This window comes from Geotrypetes seraphini, chromosome 14 (genome assembly GCF_902459505.1).
Source record: "Geotrypetes seraphini chromosome 14, aGeoSer1.1, whole genome shotgun sequence".
Classification (NCBI taxonomy): Eukaryota; Metazoa; Chordata; class Amphibia; order Gymnophiona; family Dermophiidae; genus Geotrypetes; species Geotrypetes seraphini.
In genome coordinates, this window is record NC_047097.1 from 180,893 (window position 1) to 203,718 (window position 22,826).

Sequence of the window (22,826 nt, forward strand, 5' to 3'; positions counted from 1 at the left end):
CCTGCAGGGCAACACCAACATCCTTCGCGCACATCATATCACAATTGCTGTGCTGCCAAACAAGCACTTCCAGCTATCCCGCAATGTGACTTCAGTTGTCCTTTGCCATATTAGAGGAAATGTTCATATAGAGCAGTGTCTCCCAAACTTTCTCAAACTGGGGCACATTAAATGTGGTGGCCACGGCTTGAGGCACTCAGAACTGCGCGTATATCGTCATGATGATGACATCGCGCATATACGTGACATCATCACGTCAACATCCGCACATGTGCAGAGGCCCTCCAAATGGGCCCTGAGACGCCAGTAGGGGGTGCCAGCAGGGAAGAGGGCCAGAGAGGAGAGGCACTGGCGCCAGCTGATTGCCTACAGCAGTGTTTTTCTCAACTATAAGCTAACAAGTTTAACAAATATCAACTGAGTACCCCAACCATAGACTTCCCTAGGCCCATCCAAGCTCTGTCCAAGATCCCATCCCCTTTACTAATTGTAATGCAATTTTTTCCATTTATTTTTCATATACACACAATATAGACAGCAGATATAAATTCTCAAAACTGACACATTTCAATCACTATATTGAAAATAAAATCATTTTACCTACTGGCGATCCTCTGCAGGCTGCTGTCATTAGCTTTAAAGTCAAGACTGGGAGGCCAGGGGGGAAGCCAGAGGATGCTAGAGAGAAGGGGGGAAACATGCAGGCCTTTGGCGAATCGGGCAGCGCTGGCGCTATACTGCGTAGGGAAGTTAGCTGGCAAGCGCCTCTCTTCCTCCTCAGTGTGTCACGGCACACTTGGAATCTCAGGAGGAACACAGTTTGAGATACACTGCTGTAGAGGATTTTAGGTCTGTCTATTTTTCTGCACAGTTAATTTTACAACCCCCACATGCTGGAATTATTCCATTACCTGAGCTTTAGATCAGCTCACTCCTATATAGTGTTTAAACATTAAACAGTGGTACTCTACTCCAGTGTTTTTCAACTTCTTCAAGCCAACTATTCCCTAAGTCTAACAAATATCAACTGAGTACCCCCACCCAAGCTCTGCCCTTGACCTTACCCCCTTAATAATAGTACTAATTGTAATGCAATGTCTTCCATTCATTTTTCATATAGCACAGTTACTTACCGTAAGAGGTGTTATCCAGGGACAGCAGGCAGCTATTCTCACATAAGGGTGACATCATCAACGGAGCCCCGATGCAGAAGCCTCGTAAGCAGACTTGATTGTAGAAACTAGAAGTTTTGAGTCAGCCGCACCGCATATGCCCAGCGCAGGGCGCGTCTCCTCAGTTCAGAAAGCTAGCAGAGAAGCCAACCAGGGGAGGTGGATGGGTTGTGAGAATAGCTGCCTGCTGTCCCTGGATAACACCTGTTAAGGTAAGTAACTGTGCTTTATCTCAGGACAAACAGGCAGCTTATTCTCATATATGGGCGACCTCCAAGCTAACCAGAATGGGATGGTGGGAGCGTTGGCAATTTAGGAGAATAAATTTTGTAATGGCCATCCCGTCTGGAAAAAAGATCCAGACAATAATAATAAGTGAAAGTATGAACCGAGGACCAGGTAGCAGCTTTGCAAATATCTTCAATAGGTGTAGATCTGAGAAAAGCTACTGAAGCTGCCATTGCTCTGACTTTATGGGCTGTGACTCGACTCTGTAGTTGTAATCCAGCCTGGGCATAGCAGAAAGAGATACAAGCAGCCATCCAGTTGGAGATGGTGCGCTTAGAGATAGGATGTCCCAACTTGTTTGGATCAAAGGAGACAAAAAGTTGAGGAGCAGTTCTGTGTGGTTTGGTGCGTTCCAAGTAGAAGGCCAAAGCACTTTTAGTCCAGAGTATGAAGGGCTGATTCTCCAGGATGAGAATGAGGCTTTGGAAAGAACACAGGAAGAACAATGGATTGGTTGAGATGAAATTCTGACACCACTTTCGGGAGGAATTTAGGAAGAGTATGGAGGACCACCTTGCCATGATGGAAGACAGTGAAAGGTGGATCAGCAACTAAAGCTTGTAGCTCACTGACTCGTCAAGCAGAAGTGAGGGCAATGAAAAACACTACTTTCCAAGTGATACTTCAAATGAGCCATAGACATTGGTTCAAATGGAGGCTTCATCAATTGAGTAAGAACAACATTGAGGTCCCAAACCACTGGAGGCGGTTTGAGAGGAGGTTTGACATTGAAAAGCCCTTTCATGAATCTGGAAATCACCGGATGAGAAGAGAGGGGTTTCCGTTCAATAGGCTGATGGAAAGCAGCAATTGCACTGAGATGGACTTGGATCGATATAGACTTGAGGCCAGATAAGAACATAAGAACATAAGAAGTTGCCCCTAGTGCCTGAACAGTGGTCCCTGATTAATTTTGTAACTTACCTCTAATCCCATCCCTATAATCTACCTCTACTCTTATCTGTACCCCTCAATCCCTTTGTCTTCCAAGTACCTATCCAAAGCTTCTTTGAACCCCTGTAGCGTGCTCCTGTTTATCACATCCTCTGGTAGCGCGTTCCATGTATCCACCACCCTCTGTGTGAAAAAGAACTTCCTGGCGTTTGTTCTAAACCTATCCCCTTTCAATTTCTCTCAGTGCCCCCTTGTACTTATTGATCCCCTTAATTTGAAAAATCTGTCCCTGTCTATTTTTTCTATGCCCTTCATGATCTTGAAGGTTTCTATCATGTCTCCTCTAAGTCTCCGCTTTTCCAGGGAGAAAAGCCCTAGCTTTTTCAGTCTGTCAGTATATGAGAGGTCCTCCATGCCTTTTATTAGCTTAGTTGCTCTTCTCTGGACCCTCTCAAGTACCTCCATGTCCTTCTTGAGGTACGGCGACCAGAACTGAACACAGTATTCCAGGTGCGGGCGCACCATAGCACGATACAGTGGCAGGATGACTTCCTTTGTCCTGGTCATGATACCCTTCTTAATGATACCCAACATTCTGTTTGCTTTCCTTGAGGCCGTGGCACACTGCGCCGACGCCTTCAATGTTGTGTCTACCATCACTCCCAGGTCTCTTTCAAGGTCACTCACCCCTAGCGCTGATCCCCCCATTTTGTAAGTGAACATCGGGGGGTTTTTCCCTATATGCATGACGTTGCATTTCCCTATGTTGAAACTCATTTGCCACTTTTTGGCCCATTTTTCCAGTGTTGTCAGATCTTTTTGGAGATCTTCACAATCCTCCATGTTATTGGCCTTGCGATATAGTTTGGTGTCATCCACAAATTTAATAACCTCACATTCTGTTCCTGCCTCCAGGTCGTTAATGAATATATTGAATAGGAGCGGTCCCAGCACCGACCCCTGTGGAACTCCGCTCGTGACCCATTGCCAGTCTGAGTAATGTCCCTTTACTCCAACCCTCTGTGCAAAAGATAATCTAGAACAGCAGATAAGGAGGAATCTTGAGGCTCCTTATAATGAGAGATGTACCACGTAGAAAATCTAGTCCATTTTTGGTTGTAGCATTGTCTAGTGGAAGGCTTCCTAGAAGCCTCTAAAATGTCTCTTACAGGTTGAGAAAACTGAAGATGAGTTACGTTGAGAGGTACCAAGCTGTCAGGTGTAGAGACTTCAGGTTGGGATGAAGCAGAGATCCCCGACTCTGTGTAAGCAGAGATGGAAAAACTGGTAGAAAATATGGCTCCCTGCTGCTGAGTTGAAGTAGAAGGGAGCACCAAGGTTGTCTCAGCCACCGAGGAGCAATCAGGATCATGGTGGCATGAGTGTTCTTCAACTTGACAAGAGTCTTGAGAATAAGAGGGAACGTAGGAAATGCATACAGGAAGAGATTCGACCATTCCAGTAGAAAAGCATCTGCCTCGAGGCGATGAGGAGAATATATTCTGGAGCACAACTGAGGCAGTTTGTGGTTGTAGTGAGCTGCAAATAGATCTGAGGCGTTCCTCACTGCGTAAAAATGTGATGAAGGGATGAGGAAAGGAGTGGCCATTCGTGAGGTTGTAGACGACAACTCAAGTTGTCCATCAAACAATTGTTCGCCCCTTGAATGTAGGCAACTTTGAGGAAGGTGTTGTGACGGATTGCCCAGTTCCAAACCTTCAGAGTTTCTAGACAAAGGGAGGAAGATCCCGTCCCTCCCTGTTTGTTGACATAGTACATGGCGACTTGGTTGTCCGTCTGAATGAGGACTACCCGGTCGTGAAGAAGATGTTGAAAAGCTTTGAGAACATTGAAGATCACTCTGAGTTCCAACAGATTGATGTGGCACTGACGATCCGTAGTGGTCCAGTAGCCTTGAGTATGGAGACCATCGAGATGTGCCCCAAGCATAGGTCGAGGAATCTGTTGTGAGGACCTTCTGACGAGGGGGCGTTTGAAACAATAAGCCTCTGGAGATATTGGAAGAGAGTATCCACCAGTGGAGAGACTGTCTCAAAGAAGGAGTGACTGCAATGTGTCGAGAAAGTGGGTCGCAAGCCTACATCCACTGAGATGCCAGGGTCCACTGAGGAATTCTGAGGTGAAGTCTGGCAAAAGGAATCATGTGTACTGTGGAGGCCATGTGACCTAGTAGTACCAACATGTGTCTCGCTGAGATAGAAGAGCAGGAAGACACTGCATGACAGAGTTATAGGAGTGCTTCCAGACGTTGTTGCAGAAGGAATGCTCTGAGATGGATAGTGTCCAAAACAGCTCCGATGAATTGTAGATTCTGAAAGGGCTGAAGTTGGGATTTTGGAAAGTTGATTTTGAATCCCAAACTTTGTAGGAACCACGTAGTCCGTTGGGTCACTACAATAATAATAATAGTAACTTTATTTTGTATACCGCAGTACCACAAACAGTTCAGAGCGGTTTACAGTGTAAGAGACTGTACATTTACAGCGAAGATACAATGAGGACTGTACATATTCAGTAAAGGTGTTTATACAGGGTTTACAGTGTAAGAGACTGTACATTTACAGCGAAGATACTATGAGGACTGTACATATTCAGTAAAGGTGTTTATACAACGAAGAACAATGCAGATTTGCCATGCAGGAGACTGTACATATACAGCAGAGATATTTATATAGTGGGGGGAAAAAAAAAGCAATGCGAGAGACTTATAGAGCTAAAATGCAATGCAAGGGACAAAATAATGCGGTGAAGCGGTTTATTATGCAATGATAGATACATATATGGCGAGGATGCAGGGTGGTGAATGTCAAGAAAAGCAACCAGTATCAAGTTCAAGATGGAAGTATTTGATTGAGGGGTAGAATTTGGTTATTTGGTGATGGGGGGTTCGAGAAATTTATCATAGAGAAAAGATTTGAGAGATTTCCTGAAGGATGAGTAAGATGAAGCAGATGAGATGAGGGTGGTCAGGCAGTTTGTCCATCTGCCAGCTTGGTACGAGAAACCCCCTGAGATGTTGAATCTTGGATGAGCCAGTTGTCCAGGGAGATGAAGCCAGGCCAAAGGGTAGCACTCTGTATTGATAATGCAGATTCCCCACCCAAAATCTGAGATACTGATGGGAGGCCGGATGAATGGGGATATGAGAATAGGCCTCCTTGAAATCCAGAGAGCATAACCAGTTGTTCTGATTGAGAAGAGAATAAAGGGATGCCAGGGACAACATTTGAAATTTTTCTTTGACTAAAAATTTGTTGAGAGCCCCAAGATCCAGAATGGGTCGCAGATCACCCATCTTCTTCGGAACAAGGAAGTAATGGGAGTAAACCCCCCCTGTTCTGCTTTTCCAACGGCATAGTTCAATGGCATGGAGACAAAGCAGAGCTTGAGCTTCCTGAAGAAGAAGGGCGGTCTGGGATGGACTGGAAGGATACTCTCTTGGAGGAAGCTCTGGTGGAACCTGAGTAAAATGAAGAGAGTATCCTTCCCTGATGATTGACAGCACCCAGAGGTCAGATGTGATCATCTCCCATCGGTGGTAAAAATGAGACAACCTCCAATGGGGGAAGAGAGGTCAGAGACAGAACGGTGGAGGTTATGCTCTGTTTTAAACAGTCAAAAAGGCTGGGTAGCCTTAGATGCAGCAGAAGGTTGAGATTTCTGTTACTTCTGTTAAGAGGAGGACGAGTGTAAGGAGCCGCTCTCGGAGCAAACCGCCTCTGGAAAATTGGAGGAGGGCGTGCAGGCTTGGCAGGAGCTGGCTTAGGTTTTGGTCTGACAATAGAAGCAAAAGATTTCTCATGTTCAGACAATTTCTTGGTGGCTACCTTGAAAAATTCATCGAAGAGGTCATTTCCTGCACAAGAAATATTAGCCAAGGGTCCATGTCAATAGTGCGAAGCCATGCAAGGCGGCACATCACTACAGAACAAGCAGTTGCTCTAGCAGACAACTCAAAGGCATCATACGAAGACTTAAGTAGATATAATCTGAGTTGTGATAGAGTAGCTATGACTTCTTGAAACTTGAAGTGCTTTTGAGTGTCTAAATAGCTGAAAAATTTTGGAAAGAGATCAATGAGGAACTTGAAATAAGTGACAAAATGAAAATTGTAATTGAGGACTTTGGAGGACATCATGGCATTTTGGTAGATGCGACATCCAAACTTGTCCATGGTTTTCCCTTCTCTTCAAGCAGGAACAGTAGCATAAACCTTGGAAGGATGGGATCTTTTCAAGGAGGACTCCACAAGCAGGGACTGATGAGACAACTGCAAATTCTCAAATCCTTTGCAATGTAGAGTTTTATACCTAGAGTTCAACTTGTCTGGAACAGCAGGAATTGCATAAGGAGTCTCCAGGCATCGTGCAAAAGTCTGAGACAAAAGCTTGTGAAGAGGAAGCTTAAGTGACTCTGCTGGAGGTTGAGGAAGATGCATGACTTCGAGATACTCCTTAGAGTATTTGGAACCAGCATCCAATTGAAAGTCCAGGTCAGCAGTCATCTGACGAAGAAAAAAAGACAAAGATAGCTGATCCGCTAATGCTTTGCCTCGAGAAGGACTCGAGGACGTCGAGGCAGCCTGGGTCGAAGATGAAGCTTCGGCAGGAAAATAGGCATCAAAAAATAAGGAGACTTGGACGAAGCAACAGAAACCGCTGAGTCCTCGAGGTCTGGAAACGGGGACCTCGATCGAGGAGTCGGCGGTCTCGTAGAGCTGGAAGGTGTAGATCAAGGCTTAGTGGAAGAAGGACGCTCTTTGGAAGAGGAGCTATGCCTCGAGGTATGCCTCGAGGAAGGCCTAGATCGTCAGTGAGAGTGGTGCCTGGAATCAGATCTCGAGGATCGAGGAGACTTCGCCCCGGAGATGGAAGCAGACATCGCTACCAGGGAATGGATAGGGCTAGAAGCTGTGGATCGAAGCTCAGGAGGCTTGATGGAGGAATCTCGAGGCACTCCCAAAAACTCTGCTCCTTGTATGGAGTGTGAGGATTCCTGTCGAGGCACTTGCAAAGAATCTGCTCCTTGCTTCGAGTGCATAAGATGCCAGGCCAGACACTCGCAGAGACTCTGCTCCCTGCATCGAGTGTGTAGCTTCAGCCGGAGGTATAGGAAGAGGCTCAACCTCGCGGGAGTCTGTAGAATGCCCAGGCTGGATTAGAGTAGCAAGCTTTGGTCTCATATTAGTAAGGAACTGTATAAACTGCTTTTCTAACATGGTCTGGAAAGAAGCCGGCAAGGATGGATCCGCGTCTGAAACCAGACCACCTGCTTTGGCTGGAGGTTCCAAAGTGGCTGTGGAAAGGTGCTTCGACTTGGAAGTCTTACCAACCTTGATTACCACCGCTGGGACCTTCTGCTGAGCTATCTGAACTGAGGATGCAGGGGAAGATACAGCAGGTGTATTCAAAGCAAGAGACATTGCAAACGAGAAAGGTCTGATGAGGCTCGAGGTCAGAGTTGTGGAAACAGGAGGATCTTCGATCGAAGGTGAGCCCGAGGTCGCTTTCGAAGTAGAGGGAGTGGTTGAAGAATCCATCCCGAAAAGCTTCTCCACTAAAATCCGACGACGTTTAAGGGCTCAAGGATGAAAGGTAGCACAGCGCTCGCACAACTTCGGTTGATGGTCTGGCCCAAGGCACTTGAGGCACCAACGGTGTGGGTCCATGAGAGAAATCGCACGGTGGCACTGGCTACACTTCTTGAAGCCCTTTGCTGGCCGGGACATAGGAGGAAATATAGCCGCCGCAAAGTCGAAGCCCACGGGCTGCGGCTGAGTGGCCTGCCCCGGCAGTCGAACGGAAGAAATAAATTTATTATTTTTTTTTAAACAATAAAATAAAAGAAATAAAAGAACACAACGATTCGTGAAGAAAATAAATACAAACCGCGGTGAGATAAGGCACGAAGAAACAAAGTTAAACGCAGAGAGTCAAAGACGGACTTCTCGGCTCCGTGGAAAACTGAGAACTGAGGAGACGCGCTCTGCGCTGGGCGGGAAGGTACTCGCGCATGCGTGGTTGGCTCAAAACTTCTAGTTTCTACAAGCAGGTCTGCTTGCGAGGCTTCGCATCCAGGCTTCGTCGATGATGTCACCCATATGTGAGAATAGGCTGCCTGCTTGTCCTGGGATAAACAAAATTATAATCTTATTAATACATAATGGTAACCACAAAATTTTAAAAAACACAAAGCACACCGTATGCAGAGAAAATGTTAATTATCATTTATATTCGCTTTTTCCCAAAGAGCAAAATATACGTCCCAACTTCCAGATGGCAATGCCAGCATCTACACCTGCCTGCCTTAAACATTGAGATATTTGTGAACCTATTAAACAAGCTCATGAGGCCAAATATTAAATAGAAGTTACACTTAGCTTTGGTAGAGATGTTCCGTGATTAAATTCCAGTGGGGGTGAGAGAATTTTGTTCCGTGATTAAATTCCAGTATGGGGTGAGAGAATTTTATTTTGTAAAGACTCTGCTGTTAGTTAATATCCATGTGCTCTCAGTCCATGTGCTCCAAAAATAATGTAAAAGTTAAAATCCTCAAAACAATACAAAAAATCTTCAAGGCGAACACAAAAGTCCACTGCTTCCTCTACACCAATGAGAAACATTGCTGAAGGGTTAGAAGGAAAAGTTTGCCTTTTTGAGGATGATACCAAGATTTGTAACAGAGTAGACACCGAGGAGGGAGTGAAAACATGAAAAAGGATCTGCAAAAGTTAGAAGAATGGTCTAATATCTGGCAACTAAAATTCAATGCAAAGAAGTGCAGAGTAATGCATTTGGGGATTAGAAATCTGAATGAGCCGTATGTGCTGGGAGGTGAGAAGCTGATATGCACGGACGGGGAGAGGGACCTTGGGGTGATAGTGTCTGAAGATCTAAAGGTGAAGAAACAGTGTGACAGAAGGATGCTAGGCTGTATAGAGAGAGGAGGGACCAGTAGAAGAAAGGTGTTGATGCCCCTGTACAGATCGATGGTGAGGCCCTACTTGGAATATTGTGTTCAATTTTGGAGACCGTATCTGGCAAAGGACATAAAAAGACTTGAAGCGGTCCAGAGGAAGGCAACAAAAATGGTAGGAGGTTTGTGCCAGAAGACGTATAAGGAGAGAATGGAAGCTCTGAATATGTATACCCTAGAGCAGTGGTTCTCAACCTTGTCCTGGAGGACCACAAGGCTTTCAGGCTAGCCCTAATGAATATGCATGAGAGATTTGCATATAATGGAAGTGACAGATATGCAAATCTGTTCCATGCATATTCATTAGGGCTATCCTAAAAACTCGATTGGCCTAGTGGTCCTCCAGGACAGGGTTGGGGACCACTGCCCTAGAGGAAAGAAGGGACAGGGAAGATATGATTTAGATGTTAAAATACTTCAAATATTGTGTACTTGAAGTAAGATGAAAAATGAATAAAGAATTGGAAAAATACTTCAAAGGTATTAACATAGAACAAAATCTATTCCAGAGAAAGGAAAATGGTAAAACCAGAAGGCATAATTTGAGGTTGAGGGGTGGTAGATTCAAGAGTAATGTTAGGAAATCCTTCTTTACAGAGAGGGTGGTTGATGCCTGGAATGCGCTCCCGGGGGAGGTGGTGGAGAAGAAAACGGTGACAGAGTTCAAACAAGCGTGGGATGAAAACAGAGAATCTCTAATCAGAAAATAATGGGTATAACTTGAAGGAACTAAGGCCAGTACTGGGTAGGCTTGCACAGTCTGTGTCCCGTATATTTGGCATTTAGTTGAGGATAGGCTGGGGAGGGTTTTGATGGCTGGGATGGTTAAGATGAGCTGGAGTGAGCTTTGATTGAGACTCCAGTAGACGGAACCTAAGCACACTTCTGGGCAGGGCTCTGGGTTTCTGAAGCAGAAATATCTAAGAAAAACTAAAATAATTTATGGAGCATGTATGTTTGGACAGACTCGGGTCTTTATCTGCCATCATTTACTATGTTACTATGCCATGTATCACAATGACAGCGATAATGGTATACTGCTTTTTTCTTTATTTTAACAATTGTGTATGTTAATTTGTTCCCTACCTTGAGCTGTGGTAAGTGCATAAATAAATTTATATTGCCATTCCACTGTTTTATCAAAACATTCCTCTCATATCCGTCAACTTTTCCATATTAATAAATTTTCTTAATTTTACTTCCCAATTCATTAAGTTCCATCAAAACATGCTTTCTGAGCAATTTACAATAAACTAAGATATAATATAAAACATCTTTGAAAAGAACTATAATAGTCAATAGGATAGAGTGAAAAAGGTGAGGGTGAAGATACCACTTTGCAGACTCGGCCTACAGCCCCTGCACAGCAGAACTGCATTAATAGCCTGGGAGACTAAGCAAATTCTGCTTCAAATGGTGTCAAAGAGATGGTTCTTCTAAACATTTCCATTTTTGTGTTCTCACACACCTTGCTGCAACCAACCCCGTTCCTAAGAGTCTCTTTTTACCTTTAAACAATACAAAAGAAACCAAACTCAATAAAATAGATTTTTGGATCCATTACGTCTCATTTCTTACCTGGAGAGTTCAATTTCTGTTCCAGCAGCTTCACTTTCTGCTGAAGTCGTTCATATACTGCCACAACCTGGCCCACTGTCCGGCGAGAGGATTCCACTCGCTCTTGCAACTGTGACTCAATCTCCTCACTGCTACTACTTGCCAGTGTTGCCAAGAAAGAGAAGGCTGGCTCCAACAACCCATCCCCTGAGGAAAGAAAACAAAAATGTAAGAAAAAGAGTCAGAGTGCCCAAAACGGAGGGGTAGGGGCAATGTGTGAAAACTGAGGCTGGAAGAAGTTCTGTTGTTGTTAGGTGCCATCGACTCATGCTCGAGTCCTAGCGACTTGATGAATTGCAGATCTAAAAAGAATATGTTTTGTGCTTGTCTGGAAAGGTCCCCCAGCGTTTTCAATGTGTCCAGCCATCTTATTGCAGGTCGCCCTCTTCACCTGGTTCCTTCGATCTTCCCAAACATGATGTCCTTCTCCAGTGATCTCCAGGGCCCGTCGAAGCTGCAACTCAGTCACTGGCATAGATGATGTGTAATTCTGCTTCAAAGGTGAAGTATATTTACTTTATGTTTAATTTGAGTATATGCGCATGAACTGTTCTGGAATTAAAGCTTGTTTTCTGTATTATATTGTGTGTTGTATTATCTGGCAGACAAGATACCCTAAAGAACACCACAAAGCAAAACATGCAGGTTGTTTATATTTTGGCCACCAACTTTGAAACAGACACTCTTCTTCCAAATTTGCTTTTCTAGTTCATGTTCAATTTATTTAATATACTGCAAATACAGAAGGCAAATCTAAATAGTTCACAATTTTTTAAAAAATATAAAAAACCAAATTAAATAAAATAGGGTAAGAAGAGAAAGAGCCAAAACGTAAAGGAAAACAATTGAGAACATGGGGAAAGAGGGAATCAGGGATTACAATAAAAATAAAAAGGTTGGGGAAAGGGATGAACAATGTGATAAGGAAGGGAACAAAGAATTTAAATCTGCCCACACAGGAAAAAAAAAAAAAAAAAAGTAGCCATCAGGAGGAAGTTGAAGGTTACAAATGATTTCTCTGAATGAAGGTAAAAAGGCAAAGAATTCCAGAGAGTAGGAGCCATAACACAAAATGAAGAATTCTTATGGAAATCCAGGAAAAGTTGTCTAAATGAGGGAATGACTAATAACTGCTGTTTTGAGGAGCGTAAGGTTCTTTGAGGCAAATATGGGACCAAAAGACTATATAAAAACGAGGGAAGACCACTCGAGAGAATCTGGTGGGATGCGATACGACACTGGAAGCATGTGTTCTGATCTTAGAACAGTGATGGAGTAATCTCACTGCAATATTCTGGACTAATTGTCCTACTCTGATGTAGTCAATTTGATTTCGATACTTGCCATTTGGAGAGGTCTACGTGTACTGGCGACGTTTGTAGTTTGGAAATGCGTATTCATGATTGACAGTTGGTTTGATATGCAAAACTGTACTAAGTTATCACCAGCTTCATTTCTTTCTCCTATGCTGTGCTTTCCACCCACTGCATCTTCCGATGTACTTCCTACTTCTGCATTGAAATCCCCCATAATGATCAGTACATCTTGTTTCGGCATTTTGAAGTTGTTCTTAGAACAATGCTACACCCTTATTTTCTGCATCTGTCATTGGAGTATATACTTGGATCAAGGTGACATTGATCACCTTTCCCTGCAGACAGATTGACATGAATCTACCTGTATCTCTGATAACATTATACTTTAGTACCATCTTTGAAAGCTTATTATTAAGTATGAATACCATGTTATTTTTCCTGTATGTTTCATGACTAGAGTAGCAGATCCAATGCTCATTTGATTGAAAATGGCCTTGTCCTGTCCATTTGAGCTCACTGATCCCTATCAAATCGATTTTGGGTTTTTCCATTTGATCTATAACAATTTCCCCATGTTGCGAATATCTTTACAGCTTCTGATCTCCGTTTTCTGTCCAGCAACATTAGCATTAGGATGTCCTGGTGGCTTTGATCAGTCAGCTTCATAAATACTGGGCATGCTCTGGGAGACGGTCAGCTCTTCTCTAGTAGTATGATGAGTGCTTTCTGACCAGTACTATATGTCGATTCTTTATGCCTCATCATTATCAAGTTTTCTTGACAGAATATAGAAGCAGATTGCAGGACTGTTCTTCTGCGCAGTATAAATTTGATGTTGTTGCTGTTGTCAAATCAAATGCAATCCTCCGCTTCCAACACTGTCCATCTGCTGGTGTCCAGATGGGTGGTACATCGTTAGTCTGATACCTTGGGAGGCCCTGCTGGAAGTGAAACTACCAATGGCATAGCTTTCAGCTTCTTAGATGTGTACAAGTCCCAGTGGCACATCAAGCCCATGTACCATGACTAGAAAAGAAGTTATACAAGAGAGAGAAAAAAAAAGAGAGAAGGGAAAAATTAACATAAATAAATAAATACTGTAGACTGCAATCCTATTTCCAGGTGGTAAGTGACCACCAGGGCTGGTAATCTCTAGTAGGCCTCTCTTTCCAGCAGACTTTCCTACCTCGCTCCCTCTCATCTTTCCGCTCCTGATTGCTGTCAGAGTCTGGCTCTGGTTCCGGTACTAGCAAAGCTTTGCGATCTGATAACAGATCTCCCAGCCCTTGCTCCAGGTCATAGCGTTTCAGGATGATCCGGACATTTTCATCAAACTGAAAAAGGAAATTAAAAGGCTAAAAAATTCCTAATAGAAAAGACTGAGGGATAACTTATTCTGGTTCAAAAAAAGTAAGAGACAGGAATCATCTGAAAGAGAGACAGAAGTAACATACCTGATTTCATAACAATGTAACAGGAAGCAACAAACAAACAGCACTAGGGATACAGGAATCAGATATACTGACCTTCCTCCAATGGAGTTACAAAGTATTAAAGTCATCACGAAAAAGACAAAAAAGAATAATGTACAACTATGATGGGAACAGATAATGGAGAGAGATTCTGGGGGAAGATTCTCAAAATCCACTGTGCCTTTAACAATGATCGCTAAACTGGTTCAAGCCGGTTTAGTGTGGAAACCACTCTTCTGGTAACATCTATTCAATGTCTCTAAACTGAATCCTCAATATATAACCGGAATCCAGCTTTCTTTTAAAGTATTGTAACCTACTAAATAGGTCTCCTCAATGTCTCAAAACGTCTGAAACCTCAATATGTAACCTGAAACCAGCTTTCTTCAATGTAATGTAATCTCCTGGAAATGTCCAGCTATCTTCTAATGTAATTCGCTTAGAACCGCAAGGTACAGGCGGAATAGAAATCACTTATGTTATGTAATGTAATGTAATGTAAATATTCTACTGGCCAATTCTCAAAAGGGCTCACCGTGGTCCTTTCCGAGCTTCCTGGCAGACTCTAACTCTGTCATGCAAATATATTACAACAAGGTCATTAATATTTAAACAAGCACTCCAAGCGATTCGCTAACCTCGCTCTCCTACATTTGCGGGCAAAATTTTCCGGCAGATCTGAGCTGTCGTAGTCTTACTTTCTGCTCAGTGCCTGAGCACTGATTGACTCAGGCATTGACAGGAAACTAATGTTTGACAGCTCAGACCTGTCAGAAAATTTTGCCCCTTACCCCCGGCATGAGGGAAGCCCACTCCCTCCCTCCGCCGTCAAGCAACCCCCCCCCCCCCAACACATACACAGCCCCCTGGCAGTGGGAGGCATGCCCACTCCCTTCTACTGCCACCATCAAGCAACCCACCCAACACACACCACCCAGCAGCGGAAGGTATCCTGTCACCGCTGTTGTGCTCCCATTGACCCCCTCCCCCCCCCCCCGACAACCTATGGAAGGGGCCTTAGGTGTCTGCGCCAATCAGAGCCTTGGGCCCCTCGCCAGCTTATCTCAGGATGCACCAGGGAAGGGAAGGCCCGCCATTTTGAAGGGGTGGGCCTGTTGGCAGGAGGAAGTAGGCATCCCTCCGGCTGGCCTTCATGAATAAAGAGTAGGGGCAGGGGCCATCAGTGGTTCGTGGAAGGGGATCGTTGGGGGCATAACTGTGGCGGTGGGAGGGAGTAGGCATCCTTCCCGCTATCAAGAGTATGTGTGTCGGGTGGGTTGCTTGACGACAATGGTGGGAGTGGGCATCCCGCCTGCTGATTTTCAGTTTGGGGTCTTTTTTTTTCTTTTTTAATTTATGGATGTATCCTGTGCATGTGCCGATTGCTATCACCAGCAATGGTGCATGCAAATTTAATGACCCTCCGCGACCCTCATTTGCATGCACAGTTTTTTAAGAATGATTTGCCTTTTTGAAATCATTACAATAGCAGCACGTCAGACTTTACCGTGAACATTAGAGAATCTTCCTCTATGTCCTTACATTGATAATATCTTTTCCAGTAGATAAGCGAGTCATTCTAGGTAAGTGGTTCTTTCCAATGCCCGTGAGCCATCTGCAGAAGGAATCCACTTTGGATTTTTTCTCTGACTTTCTTCTACTTCACAGGGAGCTCTGCTGCCATCTGCAGTTAGTACCTAAGTATAAAGAGCTCCATCGACAGCAGGTGCAGTAGAACACCCACACATATACAGATAACAGTGGTACCTCGGTTTACGAGTGCACCAGTTTGCGAGTGTTTTGCAAGACGAGCAAAACATTCGCAAACTTGGTGCCTCGTAAACCGAGCTTGCCTCGCTGTACGAGCGCCCTCCCCCCAGCGATCCGGCATCCCCCCTCCCCGCTCGCATTGCCCCCCTCCACCGCAATCCTACTTCCCCCCCACCCCCGAGCAGTCAATGACACCCTTTACCCGACTTGGCACCAGTGCCGGTGTCCGAAGATCCTCCCTCTTCTGGCGCGGCTGGGCGGTGCGTCGGAGATCCTCCTTCTTCTGGTCTGGGCTGGGCTGGACTGGCTTTGAGCATTTGCGCATGCTCAAAGTCTTCTGGTCTCACTCTCTCCGAGATTGAGAGCGAGATCAGAAGGCTTTGAGCATGCGCAAATGCTCAAAGCCAGTACAGCCCAGCCCAGACCAGAAGGAGGATCTCAGACGCACCGCCCAGCCGCGCCAGAAGAGGGAGGATCTTCGGGCACCAGCACTGGTGCCAAGTCGGGTAAAGGATGTCATTGACTGCTTGGGGAGGGGGGAAGTAGGATCGCCGGGGGGGGGGGGGTTGGAACAGCGTCGGGTTCCTCAAGGGGGGGGAGAATGGAGCAACGCCGGTAGCCTCGGGGGGGGAGGAGGTGGAACCAATCAAAGCAATTTCCCTTACTTCCTATGGGGAAACTTGCTTTGATATACGAGCAATTTGGTTTACGAGCATGCTTCTGGAACTAATTATGCTCGTAAACCAAGGTTCCACTGTATCTTCAAACCCCAAAGGGCTAACTGGCATCCAAGAATCAACTTAGAGAGACATAAACAGAATGAGACCGTAGGTTGACATCTAGAATGATTCTACTATCTACTGGAAAAGATATTATCAAGGTAAGGACATAATCTCTTTTTCCAGTGCAGTAGGCGAGTCATTCTAGACACGTGGGACGTACTAAAGCAGTCCCAGAAATCTAGGGCGGGCTGACTGAGCTGGCCCTCAAAGCCGAGGACCCAAAGGCAGAGAGTCCTGTCATGCTGCCACATCCACACTGTAAAATTTGGCAAAGGTATGCAGACTGGACCAGGTAACCGCTCTACAAATCTCCTCTGAGGAGACTGTCCTAGCTTCAGCCCAAGAAGAGGCCACACTCCTGGTAGAATACACCTTGACAGAAACAGGACACTGTTTCCCAAAACTAATATAGGCTGATGAAATGGCTTTATGGATCTATCTAGAAATCGTGGCCTTGGAAGCGGGAGTGCACCGCTTGGAGGAATGAGTCATCACAAACAAATGGTCAGAGTCTAAAGTTGTTGGTAACCTCCAATAGCGAAGAAGCACCTTGCGCAAGTCCAACTTCTTCAAAATGTGGTCATGTGACTCAGGTTGAAATACAGGCAAATGCACTTCCTGATTAATATGAAAAGCCAAAACCAACTTTGGCAGAAAAGAAGGAACAGTGTGTAGGGAGATCCAAGACTCCGAGATCTTCAGATGACGAGATCTACAAGAGAAGGCCTGAAGTTCTGAGACATGTCTCGCTGAAGTGATTGCGACCAGGAAGACCGCCTTAAGCACCAAGTCCAAGAGGGAAGTGCCTTTGAGAGGCTCAAATGGAATTTTAGAAAAGCCAACAGAACCATGTCCCACAAAGGGAAAGGTGGCTTAATCTGTGGCCGAATCTCAACAGCTCACTTCAGAAATCTGGTGATGTTTGGATAAGACGCTAATATAGGTGTATTATCCCAAGCTCTGAAACAGAAGAGCCCAGGTACCTGAACCTGAAAGGAAGCCATAGTGAGGCCCTTTTCCAGACTCTCCTGGAGGAAGGCTAGCACCAGACACCAGAGCTGAATATGGCTCCACACTTTTATGGTCACACCAATGTTGGAAAGTTCTCCATGCTTTAGCTTAAGCTGAGACCTTAGATGATTTCTTAGACTTGAGAAGAGTAGCAATGACATCCAAATAGCCTTTTCGTTCTAGCGCTTCGCACTCAATAGCCATGCCATAAGACTATAGTGATCAAGATCCTCTAGACAGATTGATCCCTGGGACAGACAGTCCAGGCAGGCCCGAAACTGGAGGCCATGCCCTTTGCTTACAGTCATCACTCTTAGAACCCTTAGACTGGTTCTGCCAGTATCAAATCTGCATACCATGGCCTGCAAGGCCAGTCTGGAGCCACCAGAATAATCCTGCCCTGTACAACAAAACTCCCTGAGGCTATGGCTGGACTAGAGCGAGACCCTTGCTTCCGGGCTCTACTCTTCGAACGAAGAATCTGTCGGTTTTCTTGTTCTTCGCCATTGCCATGAGGTTAAAGTAAAGATGACTCCAATGCTTAACTATGGCTTGAAATGCCTCCAAGGACAGTATCCACTCGCCCAGATCCAAGGACTGTCTACTAAGGAAGTCTTCTTGATCACTGTCGACTCACACTAGATGCACTGCCAAGAGCGCCAGGAGATGATACTCCACCCAATGGAAGAGCATACGAGCTTCCAGAGCCAGAGATGCACTCTTGGTACCTCCCTGGCAACTGACATATGACACTGCTGTTGCTTGGTTGGAGAAGACTGACTGCCTGGCCTTCCAGGTAGGGAGAACGAGAGGGCACTCCCTAAAGCTGAAAGGGGATAGATTCCATACACACGTAATAAAGTTCTTCATCCAGAGAGTGGTAGACAACTGGAACGCTCTTCCAGAGCCTGTTATAGGGGAAAACACCCTCCAGGGATTCAAGACAAAGTTGGACAAGTTCCTACTAAACTTGAACGTATGCAGGTGAGGCTAGGCTCATTTAGAGAACTGGTCTTTGACCTAAGGGCCGCTGCATGAGCGGATGAACTGGGCAAGATGAACCACTGGTCTGACCCAGCAGTGGCAATTCTTATGTTCTTATGTAGTTTCACTAGAGTCAAACTAATGCAGCTCCAGTCTGCTGATTGACCACTTCTTCTATGAGGGTGTCCAACGCCCCCAAATTGGGCGCAAATTGCAATGGGCTCCCCAGCCTCATAGAATGACATCGAATGTGACTACCACCCAGGAAGCAATCTACAGAGGCATGCCCATGGAAAGGGTCTGAGGTTGCAGCCACCAACTCATACTGGCTCGAACCTCCAGAGTCCAAGGTAGGCACTTCAGGAGCACAAGACCAGCAGAAGAGCAACGCATGTTGGAGGGGACACATGTGAGCTCTTGCCCAAGGCACTACATTGATTGCAACCGTTATGGACTTCAAGACCTGGAGATAGTCCCATGCCAACGGAGCAGCCTTGTCCAGGAAACAGGAAAATCTGAGAGCACACCCCTAAGAAGCACAGAGTAGTGGTCATCGGAGATTCGCTGCTGAGGGGCACCGAGGGACCAATTTGCAGATCAGACCTACAATCAAGAGAGGTCTGCTGTTTGCCAGGGGCCAGGATCCGGGATGTAACCACTTGCCTTGACAGACTCATCAAGCCCCGAGACCACTTCCCCATGATTCTAATCCACGTTGGGACCAACGACACCGCCAGGAGCACCCCGGACAGCATATCTGAAGACTTCAAAGCCCTGGGGGAAAAGCTGAGGAGGATGGATGCGCAGGTGGTCTTCTCCTCGATTCTCCCAGTGAGGGGCAAGGGCAGAGCCAGAGAGGATCAAATAGAGAAGGCGAACGACTGGCTGCGAGGATGGTGCAAGGAGATGAACTTCGGGTTCCTGCACCATGGAGAAGCTTTGCAAGGACTACAGGGACACGACGGGCTACACCTGACCAGAAGAGGAAAGAATGTCCTTGGACACCGTCTAGCCCGCCTTCTTCACAGGGCTTTAAACTAGGTAAGTCGGGGGAGGGTACAGGCACATACAACATACCTGCGAACTAAAATGCCAATACTTTTTTGGGGCTGAGGAAAGTAGCCACCGTAATTCTGGGTCAGGGGCGAGTACGAAAACTTTCGAATCGGGGGTATGTTCATATGACAATTATGGGTCACATTGTAATTTTGAGTCTAGAGGGAGCACACATTGTAATTCTGGGTCCAAGGGGAGTACACATTGTAGTTATGAGTCTAGGGAGAATACAAGTACACATTGTAGTTATGAGTCTAGGGAGAATACAAACAATGCTAAAGATGTTCAAGTAGCTCAAGCAGGAACATCCCCACCGAGACGTAACAAAAATACAACATGGAGGGCTATGTACGTCAACGCACACAGTTTGGGAAACAAGATCCTGGAATTAGAAACGGAAATAAGGAATGCCGACCTGGATGTGGTGGCAATATCTGAGACCTGGCTCACAGACTCCCACGGGTGGGACATGGTCTTACCGGGTTACAACTTGCTTCGCCGGGACAGGGAGGGCAGAATAGGGGGAGGTGTAGCATTATATACTAAAGATGACATTATGGTCACAAGAATCTCAGATGTCCAGTACACTGGGGAATCCCTTTGGGTTAATTTGGCCAGAGGGAAGGACAAATGCTTGTATCTTGGTGTAATTTACAGACCCCCAAGACAACATGATGACCTGGATATGGAAATAATTAGTGATATAGAAAATATCACCTTGCGTGGGGACACAGTAGTGTTAGGTGACTTCAACATGCCTGATGTGGATTGGGATACACTTACCTCTGCTTCCGGCAGCAGCAGGAGGCTATTAAACTCTATGAAAGGAGCTGGTCTCAAGCAACTGGTGTTGGACCCAACAAGGGATCAGGCAATACTGGACCTACTACTTACCAATGGAGAAAGTGTCACAGAGGTCTCGGTGGGCGACACATTGGCCTCCAGTGACCACAACATGGTATGGTTCAATCTTAGGAAAGGTTTCACTAAATCTACCACACTGACCAAGGTCCTCCAATTCAAGGATACAAACTTCAAAGAAATGGGAGACTTCGTTCACCAGGCGCTACAAGGACAAGCAGAAACCGATAGTGTGGAAGAAATGTGGTCGACTTTGAAAACCACCATACAGGAAGCGACAAACCGCTATGTTAAATTAGTAAGTAAACAGCGAAGGAACAATAAGCCGAAGTGGTTCACTGCGGAGATCTCAGCCCTTATCAAGGAGAAGAAAAAAGCATTCATCTCTTACAAACAATCAGGGAAACAGGTCTCTAGAGCAGACTACTTGACCAAATCAAAAGCCGTCAAAACGGCAGTCAGGGAGGCTAAGTTTCACATGGAGGAGTCTCTGGCAAAAAACATCAAGAAGGGAGATAAATCCTTCTTTAGGTATATCAGTGACAGAAGTAAAAACTCAGGCGGGATTGTACGTCTTAGGAAACCAGATGGAGACTATGTGGAAAAGAATTCGGAAAAAGCCCAACTATTAAATGAATACTTCAGCTCAGTCTTCACCCGAGAAGCGCCGGGACTTGGCCCTCAGCTACAGACAAGAGTTGACTCAATTGACCCGTTTAGTAACTTCAAGTTTACGCCCAGCAGTGTCTACAGTGAGCTATCAAGGCTCAAGGTTAACAAGGCAATGGGGCCTGACAACCTACACCCCAGGGTGCTAAGGGAGCTGTGTGATGTCCTGGCGGAGCCACTGTCCAAGCTCTTCAACCTCTCCCTTAGGAAAGGCAGCGTCCCGTCAGACTGGAGGACGGCTAACGTCATTCCACTCCACAAGAAAGGCTCCAAGATGGAGACAGCAAACTACAGACCGGTGAGTCTAACATCGATAGTGAGCAAACTAATGGAAACTCTAATAAAACACCAATTGGATAAGATCCTGGATGAGGAGAATCTACGGGATCCCCGTCAACATGGATTTACAAAAGGGAGATCGTGCCAATCCAACCTGATCAGCTTCTTTGACTGGGTGACGGGGAAGCTAGATATTGCGGAGTCCCTGGACATCGTGTACCTGGACTTTAGCAAAGCATTCGATAGCGTACCACACCGCAGGTTGCTGAGCAAGATGAGTTCTATAGGATTAGGTGACACATTGACGAAATGGGTTGGGAACTGGCTTGGAGGTAGGCTTCAAAGGGTGGTGGTGAACGGCACACCCTCTGAAATGACGGAGGTGATCAGTGGAGTGCCACAGGGCTCGGTCTTGGGCCCAATCCTATTCAACATCTTTATAAGGGACTTGGCAGAAGGGCTTCGGGGTAAAATAACATTATTCACCGATGACGCCAAACTAAGTAATGTAGTGGGCAAATGCACAATAGATGATGTTTCAATGCCCGACAATATGATGCACGACCTACTCCTACTGGAGCGCTGGTCTAGGTCCTGGCAACTCAACTTCAATGCCAAAAAATGCAAAGTTATGCACCTGGGCAACCAAAATCCATGCAAGACTTACACCCTAAATGGAGAGATCCTAACAAGAACTGAAGCAGAACGTGACCTAGGGGTGATCGTCAGTGAGGACATGAAGACTGCCAATCAAGTGGAGCAAGCTTCATCCAAAGCAAGACAAGTCATAGGTTGCATACGCAGGGGTTTCGTCAGCCGAAAGCCGGAAGTCATTATGCCGTTGTATAGATCCATGGTGAGGCCCCATCTGGAATACTGTGTGCAATTCTGGAGGCCGCATTATCGCAAGGATGTACTGAGACTGGAGTCGGTTCAGAGAATGGCCACCCGGATGGTCTCGGGACTCAAGGATCTCCCATACGAGGAACGGCTAAACAAATTGCAGCTATACTCACTCGAGGAGCGCAGAGAGAGGGGGGAAATGATCGAGACGTTCAAGTACCTCTCGGGCCGCATAGAGACGGAGGAAGATATCTTCCTTTTCAAGGGTCCCACGACAACAAGAGGGCATCCGTGGAAAATTAGGGGAGGGAAACTACGAGCTGACACCAGGAAATTCTTTTTCACAGAAAGGGTGGTTGATCGCTGGAATAGTCTTCCAATGCATGTGATCGAGGCCAGCAGCGTGCCTGATTTTAAGGCCAAATGGGATCGTCACATGGGATCTATTCATAGGGCGAAGGTAGGGGAGGGACATTAAGGTGGGCAGACTAGATGTGCCTTGGCCCTTATCTGCCGTCTATTTCTATGTTTCTAACTTCTATCTGTGTGCCTCTGGTTGATAAACACGGCCAACTGCCATGTCGAAAAAGACACCCAGATTTCCTTTGGGGTTGCTCTTTCTGATCAATGTTGGAGGGGGTGTGGACAGGTGGGCTCCTTCCGACATATTTAGTGGACCTGCCCCAAGGTTAAGGAATATTGGAATATGGTGGGGCAGTTGCTGGTCCAAATTGTGGGGAAGCATGTCCCAGTCTTGATGGAATGCTGTTTGCTTAGTATGCCTTTCATAAGAACATAATAAGAACATAAGAACTG

General features: G+C 45.7%; 1 protein-coding gene across 1 annotated transcript in view; it reads right to left on the bottom strand.

Moving 5' to 3' along the window:
• The window catches only part of RNF20 (ring finger protein 20), a 170,989-nt gene that overhangs the window by 112,188 nt on the left and 35,975 nt on the right, over nucleotides 1-22,826 (bottom strand). Inside the window, exons 4-5 of the mRNA XM_033919511.1 lie at nucleotides 13,470-13,617; nucleotides 10,929-11,114 (exon numbers count right to left, since the gene is read on the bottom strand). Of these exons, the coding sequence (XP_033775402.1) occupies nucleotides 10,929-11,114; nucleotides 13,470-13,617 (334 nt within the window). The remainder of the gene's footprint in view (nucleotides 1-10,928; nucleotides 11,115-13,469; nucleotides 13,618-22,826) is intronic.